This window comes from Triplophysa dalaica, chromosome 15 (assembly GCF_015846415.1).
Source record: "Triplophysa dalaica isolate WHDGS20190420 chromosome 15, ASM1584641v1, whole genome shotgun sequence".
Lineage (NCBI taxonomy): Eukaryota > Metazoa > Chordata > Actinopteri > Cypriniformes > Nemacheilidae > Triplophysa > Triplophysa dalaica.
Window position 1 is genome coordinate 20,381,380 of NC_079556.1, and position 12,700 is coordinate 20,394,079.

The following is a 12,700-nucleotide window of genomic DNA, read 5'->3' on the forward strand; positions in this document are numbered from 1 at the left end:
GCGGTTTCAGCTTCATTACATGTGATGGAGCTGATAAATGTTGCTTCTACAGCATTAATAGAGCTAGCTGTTTTTTTATTTTATAATCATATAAATCATATAATTTATCATCATAGCCTTTGCAGGTGTCACAGCGGATCATTACATGTGTGTGCTTGAGCGCCTATTCTGTATTTTAAAGGCTCATTATTATGTTTTTTATTTCTTTGTAATGTAGAGCAATGTTACAGATGTTACATGATAATCCCTGAAAAACAAAAACTTGAACTGATGTGCTCCTTCCTCTATGTATATTTAAATAATGAAATCATAAACATGTGAATAGTCGACTAATTGCTTAAATGAATAACTAATAATAATTGAATCGTGTTTATAAGTGTCTAATGAGAGATGGTTTTGTCTTATTCTTGTAGTGAAGGTGATCTGGAGGAAGTCCTGTCGTTCTACAGTCAGAAGAACAAGTCTGCCAGTGTGTTTCTGGGCACAGAACATCACAGCGATAAAACGAGAGGAAGCTTGATCTGAGACAACCCACACACAGTGAGTGATATTTCTACTAATTAAATAAAAGTTTTTGTTATAAATAAACTTTATTTACTCATTTCTGATGTTGTGTGTGACAGGTGCAACACTCGGGCAAGGTTTCATCCATCATTCACATGAAGCTGTTGTGGGTGATGCCTCTGCTGGTTCAGAGAATCCAGACACAATCATACGGACCCAAAACACAGACGTCAGCCGTGACACTAAACACAATAGCAGAAATAAATCTCACACAATACAACGTGAACGTAGCAGAAACAAAGACCATACGGAAGATGAAACAAGCAATCTGACTCAATCAGAAGCTTCACAAGTGACTGGCAGCTGTCATTCTTTGAGGCGGAACAGAAACACTGAAGAGCAGAGCCCATCACACACAGCACCTTTAGAATGTGAGCACATCGTGATACAGCACAACCCCCTCCCGCCCCTACATCCGACCCCCCCCAAACCCTCTGAACAACATCTCCTCCTTCAGCGTCACACCTGAGAGGATCACATGGGCTTCAGCCCGCTCTGACTCTACTGACCCGACGACCTCTCGAGCGCAAGAGTCCACCTGTGTGAACACATCCGTCTCCAGCAGGAGATTCTCACGACCGTCCTCTGCAGGACAAGGTAATGACATCATGCTCAACACTCATCACTAATAAAGAGTGATGTGATGAACGTTCACAATGAACCTTCAAAGGGGTGGTTTTCTGTGCCGGGCTTAAGGCTTAAGACCCTATTTTCACGATCTAAGCGCATGAGCTAAAGCGCAGGATGCAAGTGCACTCAGGGAGTGTCCGAATCCACTTTTGCTAGTTTAATGACGGGAAAACGGTCGGTGTGCCCAGGCACATGGTCTAAGTGGGTTATCCCGATTCTCTAATGAGAAATGGGTGTTTTTGGGGCGTAACGTGCTGTAAACCACTAAGAGTCTCATCTCTCATTCCCTTTAAGAGCCAGTTGCACTCGCACCATGTCGGATTCGCTATTTAAACGGCGGAATTAGCAAGAGCAAAGACTGGACGCTTCTCCAGAGAGGAAACACATCTGCTCGTGAGGTTAATGCGCGCCAGCAGACCATCTACAGGACCAGCCGGATTTTTATCTTTATGCACACAATAATAATCATCCACATTGTGCTGCGCTTCCCTCTGTGTAATAAGTAAAGTGAAAGCGTATTGTGGACCCACCCAGAGCCACATTTTTCGACTAATACGCTCTTTAAATAACACAAAAATATTGCACTGTAACTTTAGACCAGTTTTGAGTTGGTCTATGGCACAGTATATTTTCAGTTTCTCAACATAGCAACGCTCCAACAATGCGAGTGAAAACACCTCTTTTTAGGACAACACGACCATGGACGCACAATATGCGCAAATGCATTTGCTATTTAAACGAGGCAAGGCAGGACGGGAAATAGAGAACAGCATCGAGCTGAGACTAGCGCAAACATTTTTTACATTTTAGTCATTTGGCAGACGCTTTTATCCAAAGCGACTTACAGTGCACTTATTACAGGGACAATCTTCCTGGAGCAACATGGAGTAAAGTGTCTTGCTCAGCAACCTTTTGATTTACCAGTTCAGTGGTTTAACCCACTAGACCACCATCTCCACGCAAACACTTGCGCCGCCTTGCGACCGGTGTACGATAGGGCCCTTGAAGTTTAGTTTGGATCGGGGCATGGTTCGCATGACAGATCGCTAATTTGAAAGCTGTCATGTGAACTATGGTGCGCACAGAGACTACCGGAAGGAGGTACTCGAACTGTGGCGTGGTTCACGTGGATGCAACATGGAAACGGGTGCGCTCTTGCTCAGGAAGTAAAGTGACCGACGCATGCATCTTAGCCGATTACGATGTATTTACTTCAATAGAACATATGAAAGAGATGATAACTTTGATGATTTACCCAGGATTTGAGCAAGATTGAGTCTGCATTATATGCGCGATGTGAGTCCAGTCAGAGCGGCAAATCAATGCTAATACGCTGTTTCCTTAAAATAGTCTTTGTGCATCAGCAGAAAGCCGTCTAACATTACATGCAACATACATACAGTAGGATCAAGTGCCGTTTACTCTGCTGTGCATAATAGCACCAAATTATTAAAAAGCAAAAGATGTTGATTGTGAATCCAAACCAACGCTGTGGGAGGCGCTGTGAACAATCGCACTAGGGTTCGGACCCCAGCAAACGCGCCCAATCTGAAAACGCAATCTGAAAATCAATCTTAGAGCTGTCTAAACTACAAGCAACTTTCACTGACAAATCTGGATATACATCAGTGCCAATAATTTGTTACAGAATGCAGAGAAGAATTCTTTTGTAAAACATGTTTGTAGAAACTACTTAATCTTATCTAGTTTAACCAAGACCTAGTCCTGATTTAATCTTATCCCTGTACAGGAAAGTGCCCCATATTGAATATTAACCAACATTAACAAAGACTTATATATACTGAAAGATGATCTTGTTCAATGTTAGTTTATAATTAAATTATTTACTAAAGTTAACAACCTGGGTGTGACTTAGCGGTTACTGTATGAGACTGGAATGAATTGCATATTTTTTCACGTGAACTGTTTCGCTGTGTCGTCCAGTGAATGAGAAGATGAATGTGAGTAAACTGAGGCCGGTTTCTGCTGGTGTTGTGAAAGAAAAGGAGTTTCTGTCGGCTCAGGCTCAGTCGAACCAGCAGGATATCGTATCTGCTCTGCGTAAACTGCTGGAGAAACAAGCGGCTCGACAGTACAGCTCATCCAATCACATCAGTCTCCTCACACAACACGTGAGTTTCTATCTGCCCTCACAAACATCAAACACACATTACCACAGGTTAAACCTTTATCAGTTTTCTACCGATTTAGCATTTCACTTTCTCATGATGTGGACACACACCGGTGATCATGTGACACATTCAGTTTTAAATAGTTTAATTCATTTATATAGTGTTAAAAATACAGTGAATATGTAGATTCCACATATAACCGGTCCAGACAGATCCAGGGTTGTCAGGTCAGGCCTACTTTTAAACTGTTGGCGTGGGTTAAGATTTAATATATGGCAGAAATGATGTTTCACCGAAGTGCTTGTATTGAAATATTAGATTTTACTCAATTTATTTTGATAAAACTCTGTTAGATGATGAGCTTGAGTAAACACACTTGTCAATAAAAAAAATTAAACCTTTTATAGGTAAAAATGTGATGTGGACTGTTTTATACTGTATGTGTTAACTCAATATTACAGGTTTTTAAACTACGGTCACATTTGAATGTTGTATTAGCTAGCGCCTTCGTTTGTTGTCTTGTGTTCGTTTAGTGATTATAATGTTGGTGTCTAAACAACAGCACATTTGATATTCGTACATGTGTAAAAGTAGGATTTCAGTCAAAATAACTTTGATCGGATCAGATTTGACCCGATGTGACAGATGATTTACATAAAGTGTACGTCTATGTCTATATATCTATGGCTGTAAATGTGTAAATATCATATCATAAATGCACATTCCATTAGATAAGGTTTCAACACTTAATCTAATGGCATGTTCACATCAGAAGTGAATCTAACTATTTTGTCAGTTACAAAGTTCAATCCAAAGACTCAAATAGACACAAATTGGTGCCGGGCAGCGTCTTTACAATTTGTAAAATTTCGACACGTATGGTTAGACACTTCCACAGATTTTGTTAGTGCAAGTGACCCAAAACACAAGTTATCCCGTGATTAGAGAGAGGAACTTGATACCCGCTCTGAGGGTTCAAGATCTGCTTCATGTCCCTACTTTCTGAGTCTAAAGTAAAAAGAAGAAGTGTTGTGATTGATGTTTGTTTGTATCAGAAGAGCTGTGTGAGAGTCAGTGTGAGTATGAACAGAAGGTTTGTGTCTGTGTGGTCTCATTAGCATCACATACTGAACACACACACACAGACACACCGGAGGCTCTTTCCTGCCAGTACTTCATTCTTATAACTTAAAGAATGTTGGAGAATGTCAGCGGGTGAAGATTTGACTCTTTCCTTCAAACACCTGAAGCAGTGGAGTGAGAATTTAAGATGAGACCACACAAGATCTCTGACTCCATGATACTGGAGAAAGTGTTTGCTTTAGTTCTGTCGTCTCGTGCTGTTTTACTGCTGGAGTATAAATACAAGAACAAACTGAAATCGGGTTTCTGGAGGAAAATCAAACGTCTGGTTCTGCAAAACACCTCTTAAAAATAACTTGTGTATTTAATGCACCCGCATAACACACTTTAGTTTGATAAAAGACACTTGTGCATCAGAACGTCATTTACTTACCTGGAGTTGTTTTTTATTTGATGATTGATTTGGCCGTGTTTGTGTTTTGCAGGGCAGTATTTTGTTCATTGGGTGTATAAATATAAACTCCACATTTAGATTCGCTCTCTTTAAACATCTCATCATTCAAATAACTGCTGTTTCAGTGAGTGAAAACACACCGTTTGACTGTTTGTAGACCTGAGAATAACGTCTCTCTTCACTTTATAATGACATCAGAATTATGATGATTAGCTCCGGTGTGAACGTGGATGAAATGGTTTACTGTAGAAACAGAACGGGACTTTCAGACGCCTGTGACCTCGGACGCTCAGAGCCATATATAAGGAACGTTTCAGCTTCATCACGGACCATTAGCAAAAAACATCATCACAGCCCAACATAACCCGTCTCATTCAACTCCAAATATAAAACTGCTGCCCAGTCCAGAGTTACTGTAGAACAACAAGTGAATTCAACTCTGTTAACTGAATGATGTGTTGACACGCGTTGTTAACGTCATGTGTAGTGTTCTATGTTTTGATTGAAATTTTAGACGTGTGTGTCGTGCATGCGTGTGTGTATGAATTGAAAGTGATGTTTTGTAATGTTTTTCTCACAGTTGACTGGTCTTAATCTGACCGGTGGACTCTTCAGTAGAGCAGGTTCTGGGGTTCCTGTAAGAGGCTCACATTTAGACACGACGGCTGAGAGATCCAGGTGAGAAATCACACAAACACAATATAGACGTAGTGATTTTTATACTGCACAAATTATATACCCTAACCTACCCCTAAACCATCACAGAAAACTGTAGACTTTAAAAAAAAAGCGTAATTTAGGATGATTTTTTGATATTATACATGTCACATTGACACCATATGTACAAGTACACACACCCACCTCTCTGTCTGCACATTATTTTTATTGTGTGACAGACATTACAGTGACTTTAAGGGACAGGTCAGCCAAAAATTACTATTCTGTCATCATTTACCCCCCAGGTTGTTCCAAAACTGTATACATTTATTTGATATAAGATATTTGTAAGAATGTCAGTAACCAAACAGATCTCATCCACATTTACTGCCATTGGAGTCAGTGGGGGATGAGATCTGTATGGCTACTGACATTCTTCAGCAGAACAAAGACATTTAGACAGCTTTGGAACAATCTGAGGTTGAGGACAACAGTTTTATTCATGGGTGAACTGTCCCTTTAAGATCACAAGTTGCCTGAGACATGAAACTCAACTCAACCCAAGTTTGTCTTTACAAATTAACACAGCATTTATTCATTTTGAAGACTAAATACAATCATCAGCTTATATATCGCTGTCCGTCTGAAACCTCGGATGTCCAAATTCGCAGGTTTTACATTTTTTGTGACATTTTTCAGGAGATGGGAAAAACCCAGCATTTTATGAATGATTAAATACAGTGTTGTCAAAGTTGACAAGAACTTTTTATAGTTTTACGCCATGTATGAAACTTTTTTATTTGTACCAATGTTCAATTATTTGTGAGGTATTTCTGCGTGATGATGTCCTTGACACTGTCTATAAATCGTTTCATCGGATGCGCACGCCTGGACTGCAGTTAACTTCCGGTCTGTACTTGCCTAATGTCTAATAATATAACTATTTATATTATATTTTATTTATATTATTGTTTTATTGTATAATAATTGCATTAAATAAATTATTTGTTGAATTTTGTTATACATTAGGGTTCATTTTATTCAATAAACAATGTGTTAAATGGGTCCTGTAGTCTGGTCGCATTTAAAGAAACCATATGGTACATTGACATCTAGTGGTTGAGATTGAGATCGCAGTCTAAATATTGGAGAGACATATTTAGCCCAGGAACGGTTCTTCTTGGTTTCTTTTGATTATATTATAATCTACAGGCACTCTGTTGTTTGTGAATGTCTACAGGAGGTCAACTGTAGCCCACGGACGTGCGCATGCACAGTAACATTTGTTTATGCTGGCACTTTGAAACCATCTGTAGTTGCTTTGCCATGTATGTTAGCAGCCACCATTTTTAAGAATTGTGATAGCTTTACAAATCAAAAGTGGGTCATTACTGATTATGTTTTTTGTCACAGAATGAAAAGTATTTATATTTATAGGTTTTGTTCACCACAGACATAATTTCAGACATTTGACAAAAAACCCATGAAAAACCCATTGACTTAGAAGTGATGGGACTGGAAGTGCTGAAAAGCGAACTCACTTCTGGGTTCTGCATACGAATAAACATCATCCCTAAACTGTGCTCACGGATAAAACTGTGTCGATATTTAAGATATTTAAGTTGTGTAAATCGTTTGACTAAATCTACTGTCTCCTGTAGATAAATGAGTAGTAAAAGTCACGGTTGTTTTTTCCTCCAGTGAAAGAGAACTGCACTCAAAACTAAAAGCCTCAGAAGAACTGTCTCAAGAGTTTAGAGTGAAAGTCACTCAAACGGAGGAATTCTATAGAAAGTAAACATTCTCAGGAAAGGTTGAAACACTATCTGAAAGTGATGTTTGTTCTGCGTGTGAACCATTGAGCAGATAGCAGTTAAACTCTCATCTCACACACGCACATCACATTACTGCTCCAGGATCAGCTGTTATAATAGAAGAGAATGTGATGCAATGAAAGGGTTAACTCTGTGGGTTTTCTCTTGTATTTTTACAGTGATATGTGAGTGACTATCTCAGAAACTTTAGCCCTGGTCTTCCCTTCAGTGTTTTTCCAGTCCAGCCCTTCCTTATGTATGGAAATATCAGGGAATTCCTGGAATGTCTGCCTTTTCCCCTTTTAAATGTTTGTATTTCCACAAAACGAACAGATGAATGGTGCTCGTACAGAATCTGTTATATTCACAGCATGGGTGTATTTAAAAGAGATGGACCGAAAGATGTCTTCCATTAACATGAACTGTCAGTTATTCCGAATAGTGTTAGGGATGAAGATTTCATTCCCGTTTAAAACGTGGCGTCCCATTTGTTAGATCTCTGTCTGGAACTTTCCTCTGGCTACTGTGTGTTCTACACATCAAACTACACGAGACTGAAGTCTTTTGGTCTTCAGAAGAAGTGAAGAAGAATCTTAATTCATCACACTTGACCCTTTATTCACTCAACGCTGTCTTTAATGCATGGGTTTTTTTTCGAGCACCTCCTCGAGATTTCTGGGCCGGCGGTCTGTGCCAAACATGCCGAAGACGTTAAGAGCGCTGCGTTTGATGCCAAAGGGGCTTAAGACGTAACGCTGTTCAAAGAGAAGTTGTGATCTTTGAAGTTGAAGCTGTCAGGTGTGTTTTTCACCGACCGAGCGTGATGGTTCTTCACAAGTATTCGACTGATTTTAGTTCCATTTGGACGAGATCTTCCTCTGTTCTTGGAATGGATGGAAATTCATTTCCAGTAAGTTATTGCTAGCAGTGATGATGATAATAATAAATGTGGCTCGGTATGGAAATGGAATGTCATCATTATTGAATATTTAGGTTTTGGAGGGTAAGAATGTGGTGTCCCGTCGAGATCATGATGCTGAATTTACTGTCTGCTTTACTTGGCTTCTTACCGTAGTATACCAGGATTTCTCCCACTGCCCGACTAAAACCCCCCTTCACACACACACAACTCTCACCCACATGGCATTCGAACCTGTTCTTTGTAACCCAAACGCAGTTTGTGAATGGTTGCCACCTCCTTTACAAAGAATGACATTAAAACATGGATTCCACATAACACGTGTTGTATACTCAATGTGTTTGATGAAGAAGGATTCTTAGCATTTTTGTGTGCATTCTGTTATATGAGGGAAGTTGCTTTAGAAGAGTTTCTTTGAGCTGAAGTGATTATTATATAGCAGTGAAATGTGCTGATGTATTCATAAAGGTTTAAAAGACTAAAGTCAATACTCATGAGTGTATAGTGGAAATACAGTCATCTTAATACCATGTCATATTGTTGAAATTTCTCATTTTAAGCTTTTTATTCTCTTTACTATGATTTGGAGGGTTTGGGTTCACGTAAGTTTTCTCTGGTTAGCGGGTGAGAAATTCCTCTATGTGTTGACAGTGTTGTGTTAATGAATGAAGCTGCACACCAGACGCATCAGCACCAATGTTTATATCTCACCGTTCCTTCAAACGCAACTATCTGAACAACCTGCTTTTCAACCATGTGAATTCATGTATTCATAAGCAAAAAATAAAGAAATCAGTTTTGTGTCATAAGGCATTACTGCAGAATGTTTAGAGTACTGATGTCACAGTAGTAAATACTGACCGTGTTTCAGTATTGTGATGAATGTTATATGCTGTAAATGAAGTCATTTGCTATAACAGATTTCAAAGTTGAATGTGAAGTGACCTGTGTTATCTCTGAGCATCGCAATGTACATAGTGAGTCATCTTGGATCGTCACGGATAGAAAATTTTTTTTTTACAGAGTCACAGACACACGAAGATGACAGGTCACTAGAACTTCAGTTAATATAAAAAATTGTCTTTAATACTTATTACTCTGCCTAGTTTTAAATAAAATCCATAAATTGGTCCAAACTTGTATAGAATAAATGCACTGTAAGTATCCTGAACAGAGAATGAGTGTAAATGTTTTATCCACGGTACAGGATAGAATATATCAGTATTATTATCATTCAGTCATTCATAATGCAATACAGGGCCGGCACAAGTCTTTACGGGGCCCTAAGCAGACTTTATTTGGGGTCCCCCCTGTGCCCCCAAAACAATCGACTATTGTCAATGTTTGTGCACGCACATATTAAAACTAACAAACCCAATTCTATTAGTTGTAGTTGTGTTTGGGATGTAGGACTGTCATCAAAACAAAAACACAGAAACCTTGCATTACAAGTGTATTGTGATTGTCAAAACATTTGATTTCATTACTTCGAATTTTAGCTGAACTGTCCCTTTAAATTGGAGCACAGATCATAGAGGGACTAATCATACAAAGGTTGTAGAAACATTATTGATCAATGCATTTAACAATGTGGTTAAAATAAAAAATAAAATAAAAACAAAAATCTTTGCAAATACAGTTGTCAACATTTGAAGTGGATCAAGAAGGTTCATCAAAGTTGCCCTAAAACAAGAACAGTACCCGTTCTTGTCACGACAACTTTGATAAACGTTTTTTTAATGCACTTCAAATGTTGACAACTGTATTTTTTTTTTAATTATTTTAACCACAACGTATAAACACCCTTTTAAAAGCCACACATTTTTTATATCATTTATACAAATATTCTTAACCTTATCCCAAGTGAAACGTTAAATTGACAGATGATTATAAATGACATATTTTTCATCTAGAGGAGCATTTTGTCGTTTGCATCAGTGAATACTGTTGGATTTTCAACATTTCTATCGTTAAACACTAAACAGTTGTCAAATGTTAAATGTTTAGTCACTTAGTCACATGTTCTTTGTTGCACAGCACTAGTTAAACTTTAAATCTAAAGCATCTTGCAGAACTACAGCTGAAGACGTGACTGTAACTTCCACTTCTTTGATTTGATTGGTCACTGCTCGGCTCTGTAATCAGTAATTCCCGCCTTCTTGCATTTGATTGGCCCCACTTATTTTGATATTTCAATGTTGCGTTTAGTCAGTATTTTCACAAATTTGAACACACACCACAAAAAATAGTGGGTACTGTCCTGCGTGAGAATTGGATGTGTGTCGTGAATATAAAGCGAATATACATTTAAATCTGTAATTTAATGTGGCCCTCACGAGGCCCTAAGCAGCCGCTTAGTTCGCTTAATGGGAGGGCCGGGTCTAATGCCATAGAATTAATACAGCACATGAGAACCGTCACTGGTAGTTTTGTCTCGGGCCCTTATTTAAACACATCGTGACACTGCTGGCTGTATGAGGGTCCCTCATCATTCTGTCCCAGAGTGCACTTACTCCAGCAGGGTATTATGACATCCCTCCTTCACAGTCTGACGTCATTCTCCAGAGCACATTCATGTGACGGCGATGGCTGGCAGTGTTTTGCTATACTGTATTTCAGATGAAAATCGAGATGCTGTGCGTATTTGTTTATAATGGAAATAATCTGATCTGATTCACTGAAGTTGTCTCCGGGCTCACATGAAGGCTTGTGTTACAGATGTGATCACGGGTCACAAAGTATTGTGAGAATTGTTGTGCATTTGCATGGGTGGATGGATCTTTTCACATGACTCCAGTCCCATGAGTCTTTGCTTCTGCTGTTGCACAAGAACAGCTTTTACTGACTTTATATGTAGTGTAGCAGCTAGCTTTACAAAAACAGGGTCTGTTTATTTATGACTGTTAAAGTGAATATATTTTCTCTTAGATGTTGTTGAGACATTCTAGAAGCTCCTACACTCCTACAGTATACTGTGTTATGTAGTGATGTGTGAACAGCCTGTGATTCATCTCATCTGCAAGATCTCAGTCTTATCTCTGTGGTCAAATTGGACAAGCGTGTCGTCTTTACCTGACAACATTCAACATACATTTCTTGTTTATATGTTTCTACTTTCAGTCTTGAGAAACAGTTTTATCATCTTAAAGGCAGTTACGTGCAGATGTTTTAAACCGAGCCCTCCACTAATATTGGCACCCTTGGTAAATATCAGCAAACAATATGAGTACAAATAAATCCGCATTGTTTTTCATTTTGATCTTTTATAAAAAAAATCAAAATTCAAACATTTGATTAAAGTACATTTGAAGTGGGGGGGGGTTATATCACATATCGTAACCCTGGTTACAATAATTGGCACACTTGTATTCAAAACTCTCTGCAGCCTCCATTTGCATTAAAATCAGCTCTGAGTCTTTTCTTTTATGCCTGATGAGGTTTGAGAATATATAACAAGTCATCCGAGTCCATTCCTTCATACAGATTCTCTTAAGATCCTTCAAATGTTGGTACTCCCTCCTCTTCACTTCATCCCACTCATGTTCTATAGTGTTCTATAGTGTTCAGAAACTGATTTTGAGTTCTGTGACATTTTTTTTGCTGATTTTGATGTTCATTGTGATCCAGCTGATGATCTAACCACGACACATTATACAATTTCTAGCAGAGCAAGTCAGGTTTTTATTTTTTTATTTGTTGGTATTTGAGATAAAAAATGATGCCATGTATCTGAACAAGATGTCCAGGACCTCTGGTATAATGGTTGGTTCACAACAGTAAAGATCTGGCAAGACATTTAACAGTAATAAAGCATTTTATATGGCTGTAGAACCAAGTCCTTCCAGTTCCAGTATGGCAAATTAATATGGTTGAGTTTGTTTTTGCATGAGAACAGAAGATGTGTTTCTTGAACAGTGTCCCAAACAACTTGTGGTGATGGAGGTGCAGTTTTCCTTTATTTATTATTTATTTTTTCTGACACAAAAATTAAAAGATCCTTTTAAAGTCTCTGGCCACTCAAAATATGATCTTTGCTGTGCATTAAGAAAATACAGACACATTCTCTTTAAGGCCGATTTATAACATCTCCAGTCCATTAAAACTTCTTAATTATTGCCCTGATGTTGGAAATGGGAATTTTTATTGTTTCAACTATTTCCTTAAAGCCATTTTGTATTTTGTGTAGCTCAACAGAACTTTATTGCACAGCAGAACTATATTCTTTGGTTTTACACATTGTGATGAAGGGAATTTGGTCGTTGTTTTACCAATATTTATTCTCCTGTGCAACAAGAAGTCATGACTGGACAACATCATGTTTCTAGTCACCTTGGTGGGCTAAGAAAATGTAAATATATGAATATACTCGGGAGATATTTTACTCACAAGAATTTCTAAGGGTGCCAATAATTGTGGCCAAGGTGTATTAGAGAATTTTTCATAATGT

The 12,700-nt window shown here is 38.4% G+C and overlaps 1 protein-coding gene across 1 annotated transcript in view; it reads left to right on the forward strand.

Annotated features, from left to right (window-relative positions):
* The window catches only part of ttll5 (tubulin tyrosine ligase-like family, member 5), a 47,766-nt gene that overhangs the window by 22,677 nt on the left and 12,389 nt on the right, over nucleotides 1-12,700 (forward strand). Inside the window, 5 exon segments of the mRNA XM_056767731.1 lie at nucleotides 414-496; nucleotides 624-969; nucleotides 971-1,161; nucleotides 3,139-3,326; nucleotides 5,444-5,541. Of these exon segments, the coding sequence (XP_056623709.1) occupies nucleotides 414-496; nucleotides 624-969; nucleotides 971-1,161; nucleotides 3,139-3,326; nucleotides 5,444-5,541 (906 nt within the window).